Genomic DNA, 26,406 nt, shown 5'->3' on the forward strand with positions numbered 1-26,406 from the left:
ATTTCCACTAAGTGAAGGTGTTGCTGTGCCTTAACTTGCGCAAAAACACTGCATCAAATTTGGTGTCCTCTGAATCAAACCAGGACTTCCTGATCCACAGTTCCCATTTCCTTCATCCCACAACAAAAAAGATGATCTTTACTTCTGGTCAACCTAGAAATCAAGGGAAAAAGTCTTGGATGAGAGAAGATCAGTAAGCTACAAGTGTAAAGAAAAAAATCTTTCTTAAATAAAACAAAATGGTCTTGAATAATATCTGAATTAAATTGTCCTAGCATCCTAGTCGTGCACGTGCGAGTGTGTTCAGGTGACATACCTTTGATTTTTCTGCTCTAGAGTGACCTTGCTTTCTCTGTGGCTCCCTCTCGGGCTTTGGGAATTCAGGGTGTTCTGTGTGAATATGTGCATGTAAACCTTGCGTTTACTCTCTCTCTCTCCCTCACACACACACACACACACACACACACACACTATCTTTCTCCTTCACTCACTCACTCTCTGTTCCCTCTCCCCTTGCTGAAGCTTGCGCCCTCACACAGCCTAGTTTGATGTGCAGTCAAAGTGAGATGACAAGGTTGTGAAGTCGATATCTGCCATTATCCATTCTGTATCTAGCTCTCTCATCTTTCTGGCTTTTGCACATGTACACGGCAGACTCCTACATGTTCTTGTCCTCCTATGTAGTGTGCTCAGATAGACATCAAACAGACAGATAGATTCTGTGTCTCATAATGCTTTAGCATTAGTAAGACGAAGATGTTATGAGGCACAGCTCCTCCTGCAGGTGAAACCATGGCGATTAATGGATAGGAAAATTCATTTTCATATTGTTCATATATTTATATATGAGATGTACATAGTGATGGTGGCAAATTCTTGAAATTACCCATAAAAATACATTGAGCACATTGTCCTATACAAACAAAACTCTTATAAGTGTATTATAATGTTTAATATGTGTATTATAATAATACATCAAGTAGCACTTTGCTCATGTTATAGTTTGTGAAAATGCATTTAAAAAAAAAAAAAATCTGAAGGATGTTCACGACGCAAACCTCCTGTACCCAAAATATAGTTTCTGACTTTGTGCTGTTAAAATACAGGGTGTTTCAAAAAAAATTTGATATCATCTCACATTCATTTACATCTCAAATAATATCAAATTTATTTTTGGAAACACCCTGTATTTCATCCTTATTTTTGCCCCATTAAGACCCATTGAACTGGTTTGTAACAGAGCATTATGTGTTACAGGATTATCTGTCTAGTAACTGGTATTCCTCTTCAGCGAGTTCAAAAGACAAATGGACTGCATGCGCTAGGTTGAGTGAAGTGCTGTCATCGTGAGGGACAATCTGTCGGGAAACTGAGTGTGCTTAGAAATGACAGAGTAGCAGGAGAGAGCACAGTTGCCATGACGACCTTGCAGGAGCCCTTGAACTTTCCATCATATGATGCTAAACGCTCAGGCCAAACATGTCTCTCAGATCTCGGTCTGCACAGCACCTTGACTGAATGCATGATTTAATCTGTTGCTTATGGAGCCATGTGTGATGCTCAGCTCTTCTGGGCAGGTTTTACTCAATCAGTAAAATATGCAACATTAGAATGGTATACAAACCTCTGATGTTCCACTGAAATTGTGTTCAATAACGTTAAATGCGCCCACATTATATCAAGTTATTTTAAAAGCTGCACTCATGAGAAATGGTTCTTCAAGACTTCTTTGGAGAGCTATGGACTTTACCCTATATTTATTTTTGTAAAGGCTTTCCCCTAAGCACAAGCTGAAAAACCATTGCAGATTATAGATTTCACTTTTTGGTCTAATAGTGTGTAAAAGCCATAAAAAAACATTTCCTTATACAGTACATACATTATAGTACATTGTTAATGTATTTATACAATATATAGGTCTTTTCCAGTTTAATTTGGTTATACAGTGTTAGTCAAAATTATGTTAACACTTAAATGGTAGAAACCATTTATTCACAAAACATACAGTACATCGTATGTGCAAGATGATTTACAGGACGGTCTCAACCTGTTTGCCATCGTGTTCAACACACAAAAACCAGTGAGCAACAGTACCATTTAAAGCCCGGACACACATTTCGCAGGGAATAGATGATACCACAGTCTTTATTCTGTCCTTGAGGTCATTGATATCACGAACTTTCCTGCTATACACGTGCTCCTTCACCATACCCCATAACCAGAAATCACAGAGCGTCAAATCAGGGGAGTGTGGAGGCCACGGCAATGGTCCACCGCGACCTATCCATCAACCTGGAAATGTGTGGTCAAGATAAGCACGAACAGTAAGGCCAAAATGCAGCAGTGCACCATCCTGTTGGAAATACCCTGCCAATCGGATCTGTAGTGGAAGTTCATCAATGGCGTACTGCTGCATCATCTGTAAGTAGACGTCTGACGTCACTGTTGGGGTGTCAAAAAAGTAGGGCCCAATTACGCCAGCAGCGGTCACAGAGCACCACACATCCAGGAGAAAAATAATCCATTAGTGTTAAAGGTCCCATGGCATGGTGGTTTGTTGATGCTTTAAACAGGCTCGTGGAGGTTTCCGGATGTTATATCTGCAGCCTTTCTCGAAATGAACCCTCGGCACGTAAATATAGCCTCCTGGGAGAAAGCCCCATTTCAGCGCTTTTCCCAGTGCGTCGTTTTGCTAATGAGAAGCAGAAGGCGGGGAAGGGTAGAGGGTGGGGGCGGGCCATGGGGGGAGGGGGAGGGGCTTGACCAAGCTGCGTGCACACACGTACTCGCTGCTATCAGCGCCTGTAGCCACGCTGCTAAGACAAAACCCCGTTCTCCCTCGGACTCCTTTCGTAAACTCAACGTGACACAGAGAACAGAGAGTGAGAGTGTTCGGAGTGGTAGTTTACGAACGTATAATACCCTAGGCTTGAACACGCACTCCATAACCAAAGAGGATAGAAGCAGCAACTACAACAACATAGCGCTTATCCAACAGAAGACATGCATTGCGGAGCAATAGTCAAACATAAGCTCATAAGTTACAGTCAATTTCCAGACTAAACTCAGTTTAACAGAGCATGCTGCATGCTCTTTAGTTTTGTAGCGCAGATTACCTGGATAACTGCAGGAAGCGGTTAGCTGCACAGCTAATGTAGCCATTGCTAGGTTAACGCACCGATTTTAAAACACGGCAAAACGACCAGTTACCGTATACACTTACTTGTTCGGTGTTTGTGGCTGATGCGGCAGGGATGCTTGGTACAGACCCAGGCTTCAGTGACAGTTGATGTGCAAAACCTGCCCTGTACTGTCCCAAGTTGTGGAAACATTCCTCAGGAAAATGCTTCCGACAAACATACACCGTCTTAGGTAGACTCGACGGCGTATTATTGGAGTAAATAAAATTAAGCCACTGCGTCTTCAGGGGCTCTCCCGTCGGCAGTAAAAACAGACTCCTTTCTGTGTTGTCACATCCATGTACAGCGCAATTTCCATGTTTCGCTCGCTTAGGTGATGCCATGTTGTTGTGTCCTCCCTCTATGGTCTCCTCACTACGACTAGGCGGGGCAATCCATACAGTGGGTGGGAATCCGGGGGGGGGGGGGATCATCTCCCTTGCTGACGTAGTAAAGGGAAGAGCTTATCAACGCGCCGTTTTGACACGCCATTCTCAAATGTTGGGCATAGTTTGGTTTACACATTATGAAATTTCTAGCCACTGGGGTGACTTAAGAAGGTCAGAGGAACTCATTTTAACGTTAAAAAACCTCAAAGTGAAAATTTCATGCCATGGGACCTTTAACATAATTTTGATTAACCCTGTGTTAGAACTTTCAAGGAAACTAATACACTTTTAGAAAAATAAAACACTAATTAAATGGTTCCTCAAGGGTTCCTTAGATTCATTAAGAGTCTTAGCTTCTGCTTTGACCCCTGTCTGAAAGGGAAACCCTCCATTTTAACACCCTAAAGAGAAACAAAATACAGAAGCCTTCAGAGTACTAGACAGAACTTGTTTTTCAGATTATATTGCAATGGAAGTTAATTTAAACAACTAGAAAAGATTTACCAAATGCATTGAAATGGGCTGGAACTTTTATGCTTTTAATTTTTGAAACATATCACCAAGGCATTCAGAAATAGGTTGGAGGGAGTGTTCACTGTAAATGTGGACAGGATATAAGCTCTTGATGTGGCAGGCAGTTGGGGCAGCACAGTGACATGAACGTTTCTTTTACTGTGATAGATAAATAACCAATGTTGACTTTAGTGGTGCTGTGGTTCTCAAAATAGCCAGACCTCATCCCCAAGATTTATATCTCAGCAATGTGAATTTCAGATGTGCCTTACCCTAAAGGGAACTTTGTCATATTGTGTTATTCCAGTATTTATTGAAATTGAGCTCAGAGAAGAAAGCTTTCCTCTGTGACAGTTATAGGTAATAATTACAGTACAGTAGTACAGTGGTAAAGTTGTCCATCATCATCACTTTCACTTTGCCACTGTCAGAATGGAGGAATGAAAATGTGTTTACTGAATCCTTGGGTAAACTTTTCCTTATTTACTATTTGTTAATATTCCACTGTACAAACCTTCCAGACCCATCACCACAGGTTTTAAAACATATAATGGCACATGTGACATCTCAAACATTATTTAATGCTCAATAAGCAGAAGACAAGCAAACCTTTAATATTTGTTTTCATTTTTTTGTGAAGATTTTTTTTTTTTTGCGTGCAAGTGTCTCTCTGTAGCCCCCAACAAATTTAAGAAGAAAAAGAAGCCTTTGTCACATGTACACTCAAGCACAGTGAAATTCCTCCTCTGCATTTAACCCATCTGAAGCTGTGAACACACGCAAGTGAGCAATGAGCACACACACATGCCCAGAGCAGTGGGCAGCTATACTACACTGCAAAAAATGATATCTTAGCAAGTGAAAATATCTTGAAAATAGTTGAAATGATTTAGCATTTCTTATTAGAAGAAAACAAGACACCAATTTTGAGATTATTAAACCTAGTTCTAGATTGCAACCAACTTATTCTAAGATGTCTTACCAAGTGTAATTATCTTACTGCACTGGCAGATTATTTCACTTGATTATAGTCTAAATGTTCTCAAATTTATTATGTTTTTCCTTATATTAGGATAGCTAGTTTTTGTAGTGTACAGTGCCCAGGGAGCAGTTGGGGGTTAGTTGCCTTGCTCAAGGGTACTTCAGCCCAAGGTCGCCCCATGTTAACCTAACGAGGAAACCCACACAGACATGCAAACTCCACACAGAAAGGCCCCTGTTGGCTGCTGGGCTTGAACCCAGAACCTTCTTGCTGTGAGGCGACAGTGCTAAACACTACACCACCGTGCTTGCCTCAATTTAGATCCATACGTCCCAAACTGCCTTTGACATTCTCATCTAAGCACAATGCGCAACCAGAGCCCGTATTGTCAAAGTAAAATAATGATCATCCTGTAAAAATTACTTACAAACATGACAGGTAAACATTTAAACACAAGCCATGAAAAAGAAAAATTAAATCTCTGAGATCTACATGGCTTACCACGTTTTCAGCAAGACCTGAATGCTTAACTGATTCTAGGAAAGTGCCAGTGTTCTTGTATCTGATCATGACACGCTGTGTTAACCAAATACCAACTGCTTGCTCACTGCCAGCTGACTCCTTTCCTTTTGGGTTTCACACTCTTATCTTCTGTTCCATCCCCACTTTGGACGCTGTCGTCCCCGCACCAGTAGCAGTTTGTTAAACTCTCTTTTCGTAAAGTATATCATCACAACTGCTGTAAGTTTCCCTAAAAGTATAACATACTGTAAATCGACATAAAAATGTAGTACATGGATTGCTACACTTCCAGAGCCAAATTTAATGTGTTTAACTTTAACTTCATTACAGGCCATAACAGAAGAAATAAAATCGAGCAATATACATATAAATGAAGTACAGTGGTGCTTGAAAGTTTGTGAACCCTTTAGAATTTTCTATATTTCGGCATAAAAATGACCTAAAACATCATCAGATTTTCACACAAGTCCTAAAAGTAGATAAAGAGAACCCAGTTAAACAAATGAGAGAAAAATATTATACTTGGTCATTTATTTATTGAGGAAAATGATCCAATATTACATATCTGTGAGTGGCAAAAGTATGTGAACCTTTGCTTTCAGTATCTGGGGTGACCCCCTTGTGCAGCAATAACTGCAACTAAACGTTTCCGGTAACTGTTGATCAGTCCTGCACACCGGCTTGGAGGAATTTTAGCCCGTTCCTCAATACAGAACAGCTTCAAATCTGGGATGTTGGTGGGTTTCCTCACATGAACTGCTCGCTTCAGGTCCTTCCACAACATTTCGATTGGATTAAGGTCAGGACTTTGACTTGGCCATTCCAAAACATTAACTGTATTCTTGTTTAATCATTCTTTGGTAGAATGACTTGTGTGCTTAAGGTCATTGTCTTGCTGCATGACCCACCTTCTCTTGAGATTCAGTTCATGGACAGATGTCCTGACATTTTCCTTTAGAATTCACTGGTATAATTCAGAATTCATTGTTCCATCAATGATGGCAAGCCGTCCTGGCCCAGATGCAACAAAACAGGCCCAAACCATGATACTACCACCACCATGTTTCACAGATGGGATAAGGTTCTTATGCTGGAATGCAGTGTTTTCCTTTCTCCAAACATGAGGCTTCTCATTTCAACCAAAATGTTCTATTTTGGTCTCATCCTTCACAAAACATTTTTCCAATAGCTGTCTGGCTTGTCCACGTGATATTTAGCAAACTGCAGATGAGCAGCAATGTTCTTTTTGGAGAGCAGTGGCCTTCTCCTTGCAAGCCTGCCATGCACACCATTGTTGTTCAGTGTTCTCCTGATGGTGGACTCATGAACATTAATATTAACCAACGTGAGAGAGGCCTTCAGTTGCTTAGAAGTTACCCTGGGGTCCTTTGTGACCTCGCCGACTATTACACGCCTTGCTCTTGGAGTGATCTTTGTTGGTTGACCACTCCTGGGGAGGGTAACAATGGTCTTAAATTTCCTGCATTTGTACACAATCTGTCTGACTGTGGATGGGTGGAGTCCAAACTCTTTAGAGATTGTTTTGTAACCTTTTCCAGCCTGATGAGCATCAACAATGCTGTTTCTGAGGTCCTCAGAAATCTCCTTTGTTCGTACTATTATACACTTCCACAAACATGTGTTGTGAAGATCAGACTTTGATAGATCCCTGTTCTTTAAATAAAACAGGGTGCCCACTCACACCTGATTGTCATCCCATCGATTGAAATCACCTGACTCTAATTTCACCTTCAAATTAACTATTAATCCTAGAGGTTCACATACTTTTGCCACTCACAGATATGTAATATTGGATCATTTTCCTCAATAAATAAATGACCAAGTATAATATATTTTTGTCTTATTTGTTTATCTGGGTTCTCTTTACCTACTTTTAGGACTTGTGTGACAATCTGATGATGTTTTAGGTCATATTTATGCAGAAATATAGAAAATTCTAAAGGGTTCACAAACTTTCAAGCACCACTGTATAAGTTTCCCTGTCATCAGCATAACATTTATGGTAATGAACTAAGACACTCAATTACAATACAATGATGTAATATTTAGACTGTATACCTGTGCTGAGTATTAGTTTCAAAGTTGTGATCACCAGCATTACTGTTGCCATCAGCGTCCGTATTTTCTGATGACTGGCTTTCATCATTTTCTCCTGTGGATCTTACAAAATTTTCATCCAGGCCTTCTTGCTCCAGAGTACTTCTGTATCTGCGCACGGCATCACTCTTAGCATTTCTCTACAAGAAAGGGTTTTTAAAATCACACTGGAAAATGAAATAGTACAGCGTGATGGCAGGTTTCTGGTTGGCTGTATGTACACAGAAAATATGCATTATTTAGTTATGGCTTTTCGAGTACCTGTGACACCTGTTCAAAGAGGTAAGGACGTGCTGAGACCCGAGCTTTCATCTCTCGCAGCTCTTTTTTATAATCTTTCACCCTTTCTTGATCAGCCTGTCTGCAGTTAGAAGGAAAAAAAATACATTAATTTGTTGACATTTATTAATTATATAATTAAAGAAGACATCAAAAAGCTGTATCTGATTTCTACTGGAACTGCAGGGGATGGCACCAGCAAGTAAAGTCAGACCAAAGTCTACATGACACCACATCAACACTGCATTGAAGTCGGCTTAAATTAGAGCTAGACCTTTAATATCCTTTAGTTTTCTTCTGATTGTCAAATTCCTGCTAACTTGGCTTTTCATGTTGAACATCTCATCTCATTATCTCTAGCCGCTTTATCCTGTTCTACAGGATCGCAGGCAAGCTGGAGCCTATCCCAGCTGACTATGGGCAAAAGGCGGGGTACACCCTAGACAAGTCGCCAGGTCATCACAGGGCTGACGCATAGACACAGACAACCATTCACACTCACATTCACACCTACGGTCAATTTAGAGTCACCAGTTAACCTAACCTGCATGTCTTTGGACTGTAGGGGAAACCGGAGCACCCGGAGGAAACCCACGTGGACACGGGGAGAACATGCAAACTCCGCACAGAAAGGCCCTCGCCAGCCACGGGGCTCGAACCCGGACCTTCTTGCTGTGAGGCGACAACGCTAACCACTACACCACCATGCTGCCAATTTGCTAAAATGTTGAACATAGTATTTTCAATTTCTCATGACTGTTTTGCTTATTAAAGCTGTTTAGGTTAAAGGGTTCATGCATGAATAAATGATGAAGGCTGTCGTTTCACATCAGGGGTCTCAATTTGCACTGTCATTTTCTCATTGTATTATCCATCCATCCATCCAGCCAGCCAGCCATTATCCATAACTGCTTATCCTGTACAGGGTCGTGAGCAAGCTGGAGCCTATCCCAGCTGACTATGGGCGAGAGGTGGGGTACACCCTGGAGAAGTCTCCAGATCATCGCAGGGCTGACACAGAGACAAACAACCATTCACACTCACATTCACACCTACGGTCAATTTAGGGCCACCAATTAGCCTAACCTGCATGTCTTTGGACTGTGGGGGAAACCCACACAGACACGGGGAGAACATGCAAACTCCACACAGAAAGGCCCCTGTTGGCCACCCAGAACCTTCTTGCTGTGAGGCAACAGTGCTAACCACTACACCACCGTGCTGCCCCTCATTGTATTATTTTTTTTCCTAATTACTCACTACTTGAATTTTTTGTCAGCATTCATAGGCCACAATTCACTACAATGCCATCCCAGCCTGACTGCCCTGACAAACTCAGAGTTAGCTCTAAGTTTGTTTCAAAGTGCACACTGTCTGGAAACTAGCAATGCTATAGCAATCTGATTAATAACCAAGAACCATGCTGTGATCACACTGGTCCTGTTTAAATTAAGGCTGATTTAACTGAAAACTACTATACAGATACAGAAATTCTTGAACTATTGTACTCGTCAAATGTCATTTACATTCAATAGCAGACTCTAATATACTGTACAGACTCTGGCTCAAACTAGGAACTGAGCGTAACAGCCATACTGACACACGTCTTCTATATGACAATGTCTCGCGCATATACAAAGTTTACATTTATTTATTTCCTTTCATATACTACCTCAATATGCACACTCAATTCTGCACCTTATGTTGTTCGTGTCGTTTACTGTCCGTTTATTGTCTATTGTGTCATTTACTGTCTACAGTGTTGCACTCATTGTACTCTTGCACTTTATGTTGTTATATGTAGACTTGATGTGTAATGTAGCACCATGGTCCTGGAGAAACGTACCCCATGTCTGAAATCGCTCACTCGTTCACTACTCCCTATACCGGTATAGGGAATTACGATATAGAGGACTATATAGTGAGCTCATTGGTAAAATGAAAAAATGCTTTCAGACACTAGTCCGTCACGCTAGTATTTACACCATTACTGTCACACAATTAAAACATGCCAGATCAGTTGGTAGGTTTTCAAAATAATAAATACATGCATGTATTTTTGTGATAAATACATATTATACTGGGCACATTTCCCACATTCATCAATACAAAGTACCTGCATCTTTCAGTTTTTTTTTAAATCAAGGCTGAATACTTTCTTCTTTGTCACTGCCTTTTATTAAATCAAATTTGAGACTTTTAATTTGATTTCTTTCAACGCGACCGCAATGCATGATGGGATATATTGCTTTGGTTCGTGACCATTGTTGTAGACTACTTTTCGTGATGCGTTATGGGATACTTTGAGTGCACTATATAGGGTGTAAATAATCCTCACTAAGGTTTCGGACAGCACTACAAAATGGCATCCCCACTATATAGTGCCCTATATAGTGAGTAGGGAGCGATTTCGGACACACGGGTAGTTTCATTTTAACTGTGTACTGTACCAACTGTCGTCGTCTTCTTCTTTTGGCTGCTCCCAATTAGGGGTCGCCACAGCGGATCTTTCGTCTCCATTGCTCCCTGTCTTCCACATCCTTCTCTACCACACCTGCCACTTTTACGTCCTCTCTCACCACATCCATGTATCTCCTCTTTGGCCTTCCTCGTTTTCATGTGCCTTGCAGCTCCATCCTCAACATTCTCCTTCCAACATGGTCTGTATCTCTTCTCAGGATGTGCCCATACCATCTCTGTCTCATCTCTCTTAGCTTAATTCCCAAGCTCTCCACATGTGCTGTCCCTCTGATGTGCTCGCTCCTTATCCTGTCCAACCTCCCATCGCAAACCTTAACATTCTCAACTCCGCCATCTCCAACTTTGCCTCCTGTCTCTCCGTTAAGGGTACGGTCTCCAATCCATACACCACAGCTGGTCTCACTACTGTCTTATACATCTTACCTTTCACTTTTGCTGGGACTTTCTTATCACAAGTGACTCCCAAAATCCTTCTCCAACTGCTCCACCCTGCCTGCACTCTCTTTCTCACCTCACTATCGCAGCCCCCATTTTCCTGCACAGTTGACCCCAGGTACTTGAATTCACCAACTTTCTTTACGTCTGCTCCTTGCATCTTCACTACACTCTCATCCCCATTCTCATTGATGCGCATGTACTGTACCAACTGTATACGGTTGAAATGACAAAGACCTTGACCTCAGGTCAAAAGTAGAGCACACTTGCCTGTGCTGCTTGAGTTTCTCCTGAAAAACTTCTTTCAGACTTTTGTGGGGGTCCATGGCCTTGGCCCGTGCTACAACTCCTCTGCTCATGGCTTGAGAGTTCATTCTGTGTTGTCTCATCCACTCAGCATTTTGCTGCTCCTGACTGTCTCTGAGATCCAGAGACTTTCTGAATTATGTAGAATAAAAAGACAAAAAATAAGAAGAGAGAGAAATAAGAAATAGTTCAAACTGCAACAATCCTATAGCCTACAAATACAGTTATATATTAGAAATGGTCGAGAACCAAAAGCCATTTTAGGGTTACTGTGATAGAACTTGTGATAGTTGTTGTGATAGTGTGATAGGAACTTTATAATCACACCAATATTCTGCTCACCTTATGGCCATAGACCTTTTCCTGGCAGCGTCGGTCATGTAAGTTGGAAGAGTATCTCTGGATAATGATGTCAAGCCACTAAATGAATTGCTCCTCTTCAAAACATTCATATCAGTATATTTCTAATGACAAATGAATAACAGCATATTTCTCAGTATAAGAATTACAGTAATTTTTAAAGTATCTCTGAACACATAAATTTATACCATTAAAACAATCTAGGCATATGTAGTTTTATATATTTTTTTAATGTCTGCAAGAAACAATAACTGGCCTAGTATCGTTTCTAGCAAGTTAGCTAACTGCCTGTAAAATAGCGCACATTTATTACAGGCAGATGAGTGGAATTTCATGTTGGAGGTTTTGATTTGTGTTGGCATTTCCTTTGAGATTTATTTAACAGTAGCCAGGCCTGTCTGAATATGCTATAACAAACATCATTTGAGTAGATATTAACATTATCTTAGCTGTTCGCTAGTGCACAAGCTAACTGCTTATAAATTTGCATTTGTAACATGTAGAAACAAGTGGCATTTTAGTATCAAACATGTGATTCTCAGATTCTTAGAGTTGTTGTTGTTTAAACAGCTCCCAGATGTGTCAAAATACACTCTAATGCACCCTTGTCAACACTAATATAAAGTATAGTTTGCTTAAATGTTAGGCTTCCTAAATCAGTTTGTGTATGGGAAGTACTGAGATACAGGAAGCACTGTGATATTTCCAGATTTAAATTTTAAGAAATGTATTAACAATCTAGATGCCAACTTATATATTCAGAATCAACCATACAAAAGATTTACCCATTTAAAGGTAAGCATTAAAACATCAAATTAAAAACTGTATGCTATATAAGAAAAAGACTAAACCAACTGGTGATTTTTCTGTGCTGCTTCTGCTGTGATGTGGTTGAAGAGTTGATGTTCGTAGCTGGAATGGCTGGCAGAGTGTGACCTCTCTTCTTTCTGTTCTCTCCATCGCCTCTTTCTGGAAGGCCTGGTGCAACTTATCAAAGTCCGGGACTTTAGCATTTGTCTTTGGTCGGAAGGATGGACTCTGATCTAAGAACCCCAGCACTTTGGTCTTGGTTCTTTGCGAGCTACGAGCCCGGTGCTCGGCTCTGGCACTCAGGCTCTGGATGGGAGCAGAGGACACCCTGAGAGTCTCCTGAGCCCTGGCCTGGATGCGGACCTTCCTCTGTTGCTCCTTTTCTAAAGTTATATTAATGGAAGCTAAGGGTTTACATTAAATGAACACGTGTATGTTTACCATTACATTACAGGAAGCAATCACGCCAGTCATAAGTTTGGACACACCTTCTAATTCAAATGTTTTTTCTTTATTTTTATTAATTAAAAGACACTTCATGTCTAAGGTAATAATGGATTGTCTTTTCTCTTTACTTAGTTGATTGGTTTGTGACACATTATGGATGACTACATGTGAAATATGATTTACTATACTGTTATTATTTACCATTTACTGTTTGATCTCAAATGCATTAAGAAGGCAAGACCTTCCACTAATTATCTTTTGACAAGACACATATGTGAATTGAAAAGCATTCCAGGTGACTGCCTCATGAAGCTGGTTAAGATAAATGCAAAATAGTGTGCAAAGCATCATCAGGGTAAATGGTGGCTAATTTGAAAAATCTCATCTCATTATCTGTAGCCGCTTTATCCTGTTCTACAGGGTCGCAGGCAAGCTGGAGCCTATCCCAGCTGACTACGGGCGAAAGGCAGGGTACACCCTGGAAAAGTCGCCAGGTCATCACAGGGCTGACACATAGACACGGACAACCATTCACACCTACGGTCAATTTAGAGTCAACAGTTAACCTAACCTGCATGTCTTTGGACTGTGGGGGAAACCGGAGCACCCGGAGGAAACCCACGCAGACACGGGGAGAACATGCAAACTCCACACAGAAAGGCTCTCGCCAGCCACGGGGCTCGAACCCGGACCTTCTTGCTGTGAGGCGACAGTGCTAACCACTACACCACCGTGCCGCCTACTTTGAAAAATCTAAAACATGAAATATAATTTGTGGGGCGGCACGGTGGTGTAGTGGTTAGCGCTGTCGCCTCACAGAAAGAAGGTCCGGGTTTGAGCCCCGTGGCCGACGAGGGCCTTTCTGTGCGGAGTTTGCATGTTCTCCCCATGTCCACGTGGGTTTTCTCCGAGTGCTCCAGTTTCCCCCACAGTCCAAAGACATGCAGGTTAGGTTAACTGGTGACTCTAAATTGACCGTAGGTGTGAATGTGAGCGTGAATGGTTGTCTGTGTCTATGTGTCAGCCCTGTGATGACCTGGCGACTTGTCCAGGGTGTACCCCGCCTTTCGCCCGTAGTCAACTGGGATAGGGTCCAGCTTGCCTGCAACCCTGTAGAACAGGATAAAGCGGCTAAAGATAAGGAGATGAGAGGAGATGAAATATAGTTTGTGGGGCGGCACAGTGGTGTAGTGGTTACCACTGCTGCCTCACAGGAAGAAGGTCCTGGGTTTGAGCCCAATGGCTGACAGGGGCCTTTCTGTGGAATTTGCATGTTCTCCCCGTGTCCGCGTGGGTTTCCTCCACAGTCCAAAGACATGCAGGTTAGGTTAACTGGTGGCTCTAAATTGACTGTAGGTGTGAATGTGAGTGTGAATGGTTGTTTGTCTCCATGTGTGAGCTCTGCGATGACCTGGCGACTTGTCCAGGGTGTACCCCGCCTCTCGCCCATAGTCAGCTGGGATAGGCTCCAGCTTGCCTACGACCCTGTGCAGGATAAGTGGCTACAGATAATGGATGGATAATGAATGGATGGAAATATAGTTTGTTTTTTATTGAATATAGTTTGTTATTTCATAGTTTTGATGTATTCAATATTTTTCTACAATGTAGAAAATAGTCAAAATACAGAAAAACCTGTGAATACACTGAAAAAAATGATATCTTTGCAAGTGAAAATATCTCGAAAATAGTTGAAACGATCTAGCGTTTCCTATTAGAAGAATACAAGACACCAATTCTGAGATTATTAAACTTAGTTCTAGATTACAACCAACTTATTCTAAGATGTCTTATCAAGTAAAAATATCTGTCCATGCAGCAAGATTATTTCACTAGTATTAAGTAGTTTTCTCCTCAAATTCAGTTTTCAATTTTTTTGCAGTGTAAGTAGGTGTTGTGCCACGTTTCAAAATTGACTTTGGTCACTTCTTTGACAAGCTTTCAATTAAAGTATAACTTGTACCTTTTCAGATGGATGATAACAGAGGGATGGATAGATGGATCAATGTCAAGCGAGGCAGGCAGACAGGGTAGCAGACAGGCAGGGTAGCAGGCAAGCAGGCAGATAGTTTAATGGACAGAGAATGCTCCAAACAAATCCCGTAATCCAAACAAAATGGTCAGTAGGCAAGGTGGTTAAAAAAGGTACAAAGTATATCCAAGGAGAGATCAAAATAAAAGAACTAGGGGGTAAGGGAGCTCCTGTAGCACATATTACAATTTGACTTTAAACTCAAAAATGGCTCTTACACTGCCCGCCCCTTATAGCTACCACAGGAAGCAAGCTATAACAAAACAAAAAAATATATAAATTTTCTAAACAGCCATGTACTATGCAAAATCTACTGTATGTAAAGAATCAGTGCATGCATCTGTGTGTGTGTGCGCGCGCGCACACATGCACAAGTTCATACAGGCTTATTCAGCTTTAGGTTGCTGGCCTTCCACCAGCAAGCAAATCTTGCTGACAGGCCTCTCAAACTGGCTTGATTTGGTCTGAAGTCGTACACTGCAAACCAAGCCTTTAGAATCAGGGAGGGCTTCAGTAACTCTGGCCAACATCCACGATCCTCGTGGTGCCGTGTCGTCTGCTACAAGTACAACGTCTCCCCGTTGGAAGTTGCATTTGACGCGAGTCCATTTTTGCCGCATCTGCAAAAGGGGGAGATATTCTCGGATCCAATACTTCCAGAATAGGTCGGCAATGTACTGCACTTGCCTCCAGCGGCGCCTCACATACAAGTCTTCCTTTGCAAACAACCCTGGAGGTAAGATAGGCTGAACCTTAAGCTGTAAGAGATGGTTAGGTGTTAGTGGCTCTAAATTATTCGGATCATCAGAGACCGTTGTGAGTGGACGGCTATTAAGAATGGCCTCAATCTCTCACATCACTGTCTGAAGACCTTCATCATCCAGATACTGTTGGCTGGTCACGGACTGTAGTATTCTCTTAACCATGCGAATGAATCTCTCCCATATCCCACCATGATGTGCACCATGGGGAGGATTAAAAGGTCCATTTCACTCCCTTTTGGAGTAGACTTTGTTCTATCTGTTGCAAGTTCCAGGATTTCAAAGCTTCTTTCAATTCCTTTTCAGGTGAGACAAGGTTTGTTCCATTGTCAGACTGCAACTCAGACACTTGCCCTCTTCTAGCGATGAAGTGTCTGAATGCATGTATATAAAAGTCAGTATCAAGCGATTGTGCAACCTCCAGATGTATAGCACGGCTGACAAGACATGTAAAAATCACTCCATAGCGCTTCACACAGCTATGGCCTCGTTTTACTTCCAGTGGCCCAAAATAAATCAACCCCTACATGAGTAAAGGGTGGTAGGTCAGAGGTCAGCCTGTCAACAGGAAGGTCTGCCATCTTCTGTTCACCAGAATTTGAATTGGCTTTTCTGCATGTAGTGCACTCATGAATTATCTTTCTGGCAAGAGCGTTGGCACAGGGAATCCAATATCTTTGTCGAAGCTTGGAGAGCATAAAATTCCTTCCACTGTGTCCAACTTCTTGATGGATGTGGCGAAGTAACAGTTTGGAAACATGATGGTCCTTAGGTAGAATTGAAGGATGCTTTTGTTCAGTAGGCATGGCCATTTTTCTCAAGCGGCCACCAACCCTTAAGATGCCAGAGTCTAGGAAAGGGTCTAGCCTGTAGATGGAGCTGTTTCTGCTTATGTATTGCCAGCCTTTCCGTAGGCAAGCCATTTCTTGTGGAAATCCCTGCCTCTGGCAAAACTGCACAATAGCCATCTCTGCATCTTCCATATCACTGACTGATAAACACATATGGACCGGTTTTCTCTTGCTTTCCTTTTCTTGTGACCATTGTATGCCTGCTTTGATCCATCCCTGCCTGGCGTTTCCTGGCCAGTTCTAAAAGAATGGACTTCAACCTGAGGAACCATGCCACGGTTTTCTTCAGCTTCATCCATCTTGAGAAGTAATTCATCAGGTAAGTAGTGACATCATAGCTGTCCTTTACAGCAAGATTCACTGTAACAACCTTTCTTAACTCAGGATCATCTGGAGAGAGGACAAGTTCAGACGGAGGGTCAGGCCAGCAATCAGGTGATTCCTTTAAGAAATCCGGACCGCTGATCCAGGTCTGTCTTTTCAGAAAGGTTTCAATTTGCAGTCCCCGAGAGGCGCAATCAGCAGGGTTCAATTTTGTGCTTATGTATTTCCACTGAGATGCCTCAGATGTACTTCGGATGACGTTAAGGCGGTTGGCTACAAAGGTCTGAAATCTTCTGCTTTCATTCCGTATGTACCTCAAAACGGTCATGCTATCTGTCCAGAATAGAGACCTTTCCAATTCCATATGTATCTCCTCAGATAGCATCTGGTCCATACGTACTGCAAGAACAGCAGCAGTGAGCTCCATCCTTGGTGTAGTCATCAGTTTCAATGGGGCAACATGGGCCTTTCCCATTAGAAAGGTGACGTGAACCCTGTTGCTGCAACTTGTCAGTCTCAGATAGGTAACTGTGCCATACCCAATGTCACTCACATCACAGAAGTGGTGCATCTGGGCTGCCTTGACACTTCCAAAAGTGGCTGGGACCAAACTGCAACTGACCTTGAACTCTTTCACTCTTGGAAGATCTTGCCACCATCGCTTCCAGGATTGGACATGGATCTCTGGCAACTCCTCATCCCATCCAATGTTCTGCTTGCATAACTCCTGTAGAATGCATTTTTGCAGGAAAGGTGATGGGTGCGAGGAACCCAAGTGGATCATATATGGAGCTGACCATGGAGAGAATTCCACGTCTACTGGTTGGATGTTCTTTGATGGTTACCTGGAACGTGAATACATCTTTGACACAGCATTGCACACCCAGTGCTCTCTCAATGGGCAGATCCTCAATGTCAAGGTCAAGATTTTTTACATCCTTTGCCCTTTCAGGCTCTGGGATGGAGGCTAGAACAGCCTTGTTGTTACTTATCCATTTAGTTAATTTGAACCCCCCAGTTGCACGGAGTAACTTCAACTCCTTGCAGAGCTTGATGCCATGGCTCTCTGTGTCAACAGCCTTCAGCAAGTCATCTGCATAAAAGTTGTTCTTAACTGTGCTTGTTGCTTCAGCTGAGAAGCACCCTTTGTTATCCTCAGCTGTCCTTCTTAATGCGTAGCTTGCTGAGCTGGCTGATGTTGCACCAAAAAGATGCACAACCATTCTGTATTCCTTTAGTGGCTGAGTGATGTCCCCATCTGGCCACCAGAGGAAACGAAGGAAGTTGACGTGAAGAGGCGAGATTTTCACTTGGTGGTACATTTTCTCCATGTCTGCCATGATGGCAATTTTGCCTTGACGAAAGTGGACTAAAACTCCAATCAAGGTGTTTGTGAGGTTCAGACCTTGAAGAAGCTCGATATTTAGCGAGGTCCCCTGATAACCCGCAGAGCAGTCAAATACTACATGCAAGCTCCCCTTCTTTGGGTGAAACACACCATGATGTGGTATGTACCACACCTTTCCTTCTTCTTGAGTCAGCTTCTTGGGGTACAAGCTCAGCATGCCCACTAGAGATGACCGTTTCCATAAAGGCCCTGTATTCTGTGCGAAAATCACCGTTTCTCTGAAACTTTTTCTTCAATGACAATGTTCTTTGTTCTGCCAGACAATGGTTGTTTGGCATTGTGAGGTTGTCCTTCTTGAATGGTAAAGGCAACTGATGATGTCCATTGACGATCTCAGCAGAGCTGTCCATAATCTGCATGAATTTACAATCTTCTACTGACATTTGTTTCTTTTCGTCAAACCTCTTCTCTGGGAAATCATGGTTATATTGCTGGATTAGAAGCTCGCTCAATTTATCAACGGAAATACGATGCACATGAACATGCCTATGACCTTCCTTATTGGTGCATGCATCTTCACCATGGAGAAGTCCATTCACCACCCAACCTATGAGAGTCTTGATAGCAAAGGGTCCATTATCCTGGCTATTTATGATTCTCCAAGGCTGCATCAATTTAGGTGCATTTATACCTATGAGCAAGTCAACTCCTGCATCAATGCTGGGAATCTGAACATCCTGAAGATAAGGCCATTTTGCTAGATCATCTTGTGTAGGGATGTGTTTCTTGCTAACTGGAATTTCCTGCTGAGTATAAGTTTCAGGCAATTCTATAAAGGCCTTTCCTTCCAGTGCACAAACTTCCAGGCCTCTGATAACCAGGCTGTTAACAGCTTTCTTTTGCCCCATCATGAGCAGAAGTATTTGTTGTTGTTTGCCCATTGCATTCAACCTTCTTCTGAGCTGCTCTGTGCAAAATGTTGCGGAGCTCCCTGGGTCAAGGAAAGCATATGTCTGTATTGTGTGGTTTGAGTTCTTCAGTTTGACTTGGACTGGGATAATTGAAAGAGTGCAGTGCTCATCACTATTATCAAACACCTCTGCTTTCAGCAAAACTAGGCCACTGTTCACTGTCTTTCCAAGATCTTTGCCTGAGTCACCTGAAGAATTCTGGCCTTTCATTTCATTCTGTGATATGTGTAAGATACTGGGGTGGTGTTTAGAGCACACAGAACATGTTTGCCTGTTTTTACAATTTCGGCTCATGTGCCCTTTAAATCAGACAACCAAAGCAAATACCTTTAGTCTTTAAAAGATCAACTCTTGCATTAGGAGACCTTTTTAGCAATTCCTGACATGATGTAATCTCATGCTTATCATCACAGACAGGACAGAGTTTTGACAGACTGGGCATTTTGGACACTTGCACAACATTCTCTGCAGCAGAATGTCCTGCAGTGTTCTCAGGTACCACCGCTACAGTTGTGGCGAAGCTGGCCCCTTTGCTCTTCTGTCTGGGACTCGGAATGGGCTTACCGATGTTGATGGTTGCCCTTGATGGTCTTTTAGATGCTGGGACATCTTGAAGGCTTCCAAAAATGGGATCTTGCAGAATCCTGGCCTGTCTTTCCAAGAAATGAACGAGATCTCCAAATGTGGCCCTTGCTCCTGTTCTTTCCCTTATATCATAAGCATGTGTTCTCCATTTTTCTTTCACTTTGTATGGCACCTTGGAGACAAGCAGTCTCAGATTTGATGGTAGATTTAATTCATCCATGTACCTTAAAAAGTGTGCAATAGATTGCAACAGCCATGCAGGAAGAGAGCATAACTCTGTAGAGCCTCACCATTGTCTGATTGGATGTTGTCCAACTTAAGGCTTTGTCTATGTAGGCACTTATCTTGAACTCATCTCCAAAATGAATTTCCAGTAGCCTCTTTACCTCTGCATAGCCCCTGTCTGCACCCATATGAAGACAGCTTCTGACCAACTCCTTTGGCTGGCCAGAGGTGAACTGCTCAAGGTAATAAAGCCTGTCTTGGCTACTGATGGTATTTCTCTCAATGCGGTGTTCAAAGGCTTGTATGAATGGTCTGAAATTGAGAGGTTCTCCATTGAATACAGTCAGATCTCTAGTTGGAAGTGAATTCATCTTTTGCTGCTGCACAATAAGATCAGCTATATCACCCATGTTATTGTTGCTTGAGGGTGCAAGCGGTTGGGAAGCGCCTACAGCAGCTTGACTTGTCTGATTCAGTTGCATCGTTCGAACATGCCGGTCGGACCTCCGGGGCCTTACGTCCTGTACTAAGGCTCGTTGCAGTGGAGTTTTGGGAACAACAGGAATTTGGGCATATTCCACAGGTGATGGTTCTGGATGAAGATCTCCCTTTATTCTTTTATACTGACTCTCCAGATATACATTCATGGCATCTCCTGGTGTTTCTAAAAGCTCTGTTGATGTGAGTTTGGAGCTCATTAGTTGAGTACTGATGCTCTGTAAAACCTGTATTTTAGCATCGGATGCAGCCAGCTCTGTTTCAAGTTCAACTCTTTCCACTGCATTTTGAACTTCAATTTGTTCCCTTTGCAAGGCGTGTTTTGTCTGAAGTGCTGCGGTACGTTGCAGAAGGGCTGCCTTTTCAGCTTCAGCTTTCAGGCAAGCAGAAGACACCGAAGACGACTTGGAGGCAGTACTAGTAGAACATGTAGGTCCTATCCTACTGGCTGACACATTGGATATGCTGTCTAGAGGAGTAACCACAGGCTGAAATTCACTTTGAGCACTTTTCCACATGTCTACCTCCTTCAAACATGTTTCAAATGTTTGCATCTTTGCTTCATACCAATCGTTATCACTTCTCCTTTCATCTTCATAAAGTAACACTTGCACAGACTGATGAACGTCTTTAAAATCATTCAATGCCACATTTAACTGTTCAAGGCCTGTGTTAACAGCTTCAATGTTTCCACTCTCCAATGATTCCTTCAGTTCATTCATTCTGCGTGTACACACCAAGTTTCCCTCTGTGCATTGCGCAAAGTGAATTAAATTTGTCATCGGCCATATTTAAGCTCAGTTCACAATACACAAAATAAATACTCTTCAAAAATCCGCACAGCAGTTGTATATTTTTCTTATTCTCTTCAAAACATGAACCAAAATCGTAATCTGCTCCAATAGTAAATTCAAGTTCAGCAATAGGGCACTCCAATAGTGAACCACTTTCAAAGGCAAACTCTCAAAAGATCAAAAAACTTCTTAAATTCCAAAGACTTAACTCAAACTCCAATTGCTTCCATTGCAGTCAACAAAGGATTCCATGCTTTCCAAACAATTCAAAAAATAAGTCCATTGCCAAACAGTGCAAGCGATGGCAAAGTTCTTTACCATTTGTTGTGCCACGTTTCAAAATTGACTTTGGTCACTTCTTTGACAAGTTTTCAATTAAAGTATAACTTGTACCTTTTCAGATGGATGAGAACAGAGGGATGGATGGATGAACAAATGAATGAATGTCAAGCAAGACAGGGTAGCAGACAGGCAGATAATTGAATGGACAAAGAATGCTCCAAACAAATCCCGTAATCCAAACAAAATGGTCAGTAGGCAAGGTGGTTAAAAAAGGTACAAAGTATATCCAAGGGGAGATCAAAATAAACTAAATATATCAAAATTCTAAGGCTTGTAAAGAACTATATGCCACTAATCTCCAAACAAATTCCTTTGTTCTCTGCTTCTGAGATCAAAGGTGAGCAGCAGCCATCTTAACTCCAAGGCTCTATCCAACTCTAATCAAACTAAGGGTCCTTTTCAAAATAAAAGAATTAGGGGGTAAGGGAGCTCCTGTAGCACATATTACAATTTGACTTTAAACTCAAAAATGGCTCTTACAGTAGGTGTGTCCAAACTTTTCACTGGTACTGTATATATACTGTGTATATATATGGAAGCACAAATTGTCTGAAAAGCACCTTTCAGCTGTTCAGAAATTGCTGGGTCTATGACAGCTTTAAGTACGCATCTCCTCCTTCCATCATCCTTTTTGTTTTCACTCAGTTTATCAGCACTGGTCTCTGGCTTCAACCGGTCCCTTCTCTTCTCCTCTCTTTGATGAAACCTAAAGGGTTTCTGAATGGATAAAAGAAACTCTTTCCTCTGCTGCCGTCCCTCCTGCCTCACACGTTCCTGCTCCTGTACTATATCATCATAAAGGAGCTTGAAGATGTGCTCCGGTACAGGTGATACTCGAAACTGTTTCTGACACTCAGCCCAATCGTGCGCTTCTTTGTCAGTTGTTACTTGTTTTGGCTCTTTGGCACAGATGTGTGTCTTCCTCCAGGGTTCTTGTGAATGGATCATGGTAGGTCTCAACGTTCCTGAAGAGTGAAGTGGCCTGTGCTGGCTCATCTTGGAGCTCAGGTCAGGTGTAGAGGAGGATCTCTGTGGCCTATTAAACGTGAACATGAAGTCATTTTAAATTCATGTCTCAAAATCTTATTTATATTACAGAGATTACGTTTCTTTCTATGAGACAGGAACAAAGTATTTGGAAACTAATATAAAGTTAGTAATAAAGTATTTAAAGCATGTAAAGGAGTTTTGTTTCTCTGTTTAAAATAATATTGTTTAAACTTTTAATTGAGAATAAGAAACAATGTATATGTGGACTTTTAAAACAGGTTTTACAGTTGTGTCTCTATAAATTCAAGAGATGGCCTGGATTAGTGGGATATGAACAGAATGAAAGTTTACGGGTATCACCAAATACCTTATCCAGTGCTAATATCTGTAATAATCCTATCTTATAATCAGAATAACTTACAGGTAAATACTTCCCCTGCTTTTGGAGTTGCCTTCATCACGAGAGAGAGTTCCCTGTGGTCTGTTGGCCTTCAGTGGAGCGTCAGAGTTTATGGAGAGCAGTGAGTTCTGCAGAGTTCGGCTCTCTAGACCAGCCTGGTGCTGCAGCTTGATCTGCTCAAGTTGTTGTTGGTGTGAAGCTTTCAGAGCCTCTAAATGCAGCTCCAGAAGGATGTCAGACTTCTCTCTGTCCTCTAGGAAGGACTGCAGGTTCTCTGAAGCTCTCATCCTGACTTCCTTATCAGCTATCTCTTCACACTCCGAATCCTCTGAGGGGGGAAAGGTCTGGGAAGAGGATAGTTACATCAGTCTGTTATAACAGAAAAACCTAAGGGGCCTGGAAAGCAGCAGCAGGTGCATATGGAAAGATGAAATTAAAATGCAGGAATAAGATAAATAAATAAATAAAATAATTTTTAAAAAAGCCCTGTGATGACCTGGCAACTTGTCCAGGGTGTACCTCGCCTTTCGCCCGTAGTCAGCTGGGATAGGCTCCAGCTTGGCTGCGACCCTGTAGAACAGGATAAAGCGGCTACAGATGATATGAGATGAGATGAGATAAATAAATAAATAAATAAATAATTAAAAAAAAAAAAAGCCCTGTGATGATCTGGTGACTTGTCCAGGGTGTACCCTGCCTTTCGCCTGTAGTCAGCTGGGATAGGCTCCAGCTTGCCTGCAAAACTGTAGAACAGGATAAAGCAGCTACAGATAATGAGATGGGAAGAATTAAAAAAAAAACTTTATACTTTGAATTTTTTTAAGTGCATTAAAATGTAGCAGTATATAAAATATAACCCCAAACACTCATTGGCAATTTTTCAGGTGCACTGAGCATACCTACAGTATGTATTTTATACATACACAATTACTGACTGTTTTTATGGACAATGCCAGCTCTCTTATGCCCAGTCAACAGTGGAAAAGTACCAGCATGAGACCACTACTGACCAGATGCATGTGTGGCACTGTGTCAGGGTACAGCAGTATTTCTGGCCTTTCTATACAATGTCTACACTTAATGTTCAATCTATTATAGACACTTACCTTGGTATACCCTCCATTTACACATTTAGAAACTATAGGGCATCATGCACAATGCTGGACCTGATATGTTTAGGACCTGCACCACTGTTGGATCTGATTTGTTAGAACTTGCACCACTGCTAAACCTAATGTATTAGAACCTGCACCACTGCTGGGCCTGATGTGTTAGAGCCTGCACCACTGCTAAGCCTAATGTATTAGAACCTGCACACCGCTGGGCCTGAGGTGTTTGAACCTGTACCACTGCTGGACCTGATATGTTTAGGACCAGCACCACTGTTGGATCTGATTTGTTAGAACCTGCACCACTGCTAGACCTAATGTATTAGAACCTGCACACTGCTGGGCCTAATGTTTTAGAACCTGCACCACTGCTGGACCTAATGTGTTAGAACCTGCACCACTGCTAAGCCTAATGTATTAGAACCTGCACACTGCTGGGCCTGATGTGTTCGAACCTGTACCACTGCTGGACCTGATGTGTTAGAACCTGCACCACGGTTGGACCTGATTTGTTAGAACCTGCACCACTGCTGGACCTGATGTGTTAGAGCCTGCACCACGGTTGGACCTGATTTGTTAGAACCTGCACCACTGCTGGACCTGATGTGTTAGAGCCTGCACCACTGCTAAGCCTAATGTATTAGAACCTGCACCACTGTTGGACCTGATTTGTTAGAACCTGCACACCGCTGGGCCTGATTTGTTAGAACATGCACCACTGCTAGACCTAATGTATTAGAACCTGCACACTGCTGGGCCTAATGTTTTAGAACTTGCACCACTGCTAAGCCTAATGTATTAGAACCTGCACCACTGCTGGACCTGATGTGTTAGAGCCTGCACCACTGCTAAGCCTAATGTATTAGAACCTGCACCACTGTTGGACCTGATTTGTTAGAACCTGCACACCGCTGGGCCTGATTTGTTAGAACATGCACCACTGCTGGGCCTGATTTGTTAGAACCTGCACCACTGCTAGACCTAATGTATTAGAACCTGCACACTGCTGGGCCTAATGCTTTAGAACCTGCACCACTGCTGGACCTAATGTGTTAGAACCTGCACCACTGCTGGGTCTGATGTGTTAGAGCCTGCACCACTGCTAGGCCTAATGTATTAGAACCTGCACACTGCTGGGCCTGATGTGTTAGAACCTGCACCACTGCTGGACCTGATTTGTTAGAACCTGCACCACTGCTGGACCTGATATGTTTAGGACCTGCACCACTGTTGGATCTGATTTGTTAGAACCTGCACCACTATTGGACCTGATTTGTTAGAACCTGCACCACTGTTGGACCTGATTTGTTAGAACCTGCACCACTGCTGGACCTGGTGTATTAGAACCTGCACCACTGCTTGACCTGATTTGTTAGAACCTGCACCACTGCTGGATCTGATTTGGTAGAACCTGCACCACTGCTGGATCTGATTTGTTAGAACCTGCACCACTGCTGGATCTGATTTGGTAGAACCTGCACCACTGCTGGATCTGATTTGGTAGAACCTGCACCACTGCTGGATCTGATTTGGTAGAACCTGCACCACTGCAAGGCCTAATGTATTAGAACCTGCACCACTGTCGAACTTGATTTGTTAGAACCTGCACGATTGCTGGACCTAATGTGTTCGTACCTGCACAGTTATCATGCCATGTTAGTGCTGTGCTGAAAATAAATGACCACCCTAAGGAAGTACAACGACAGTAAGCTGGTGTAGAGAGTATCAACAGGTGGACATATGGTAGTTAGGACCTGATAGAGATCTAATAAAATGGCCAGTGATCGATGTGCAGTTTATGTAATGACATTATCTGGGTTTATTTTAGCCGTTAGTACGCCGGTCAGATGATTTTCACAGAAAAGATTCGATGCTTCATGAGTTACATTCCCCCCCAAGTGCAAAACGGTGCCTGTGGAAAGGTGGCTGCCGTTACCATGGCAACTGCGACGCCGACACACAACACACCATTATATTTGTAGAAACAAGCAATACCTACATCCCCATAAAGCATGCATTCACGTATCCTTACATACGGGCATTAATATTTTACTATAGATAATAAATTATACTAAGATGCAGAGAGATTCTATAGCCTCTCAGTCAGTGCAATTTATTTCAGTCTTCTCACCGGCGACATCTCATTCGAAGCGGTGTTCAGCACGATTGCAGTCCCAAAACACACACTAACCAAACAGTTTTATCTTTCGCATTTCATTTCTTCGGAAATGTCTCCTTTAGCTGTGTTTCAAACGCAGTCATCACCAGCAATGCTCTTCGGAATCGCCTTCAAATTATGAACCGCAATTTACCTCCAGACCGCATGATGGCGCTAAACATAACGTGTATTTTATT

At 42.3% G+C, this 26,406-nt stretch overlaps 1 protein-coding gene across 1 annotated transcript; it reads right to left on the reverse strand.

Annotated features, from left to right (window-relative positions):
- Window positions 1–247: 247 nt before the first annotated feature.
- On the reverse strand, window positions 248–26,376 carry fam161b (FAM161 centrosomal protein B). The gene is made up of 10 exons (XM_060932812.1): window positions 26,364–26,376; window positions 25,463–25,590; window positions 22,964–23,286; window positions 22,113–22,588; window positions 12,420–12,757; window positions 11,547–11,668; window positions 11,165–11,336; window positions 7,965–8,060; window positions 7,665–7,843; window positions 248–390 (listed from the first exon to the last, which is right to left on the reverse strand). The coding sequence occupies exons 1-10, from the start codon at window positions 26,374–26,376 to the stop codon at window positions 381–383; spliced, it is 1,857 nt and encodes a 618-aa protein (XP_060788795.1). The 3' UTR covers window positions 248–380.
- Window positions 26,377–26,406: the final 30 nt, after the last annotated feature.

Source organism: Neoarius graeffei, chromosome 11 (genome assembly GCF_027579695.1).
Source record: "Neoarius graeffei isolate fNeoGra1 chromosome 11, fNeoGra1.pri, whole genome shotgun sequence".
Lineage (NCBI taxonomy): Eukaryota > Metazoa > Chordata > Actinopteri > Siluriformes > Ariidae > Neoarius > Neoarius graeffei.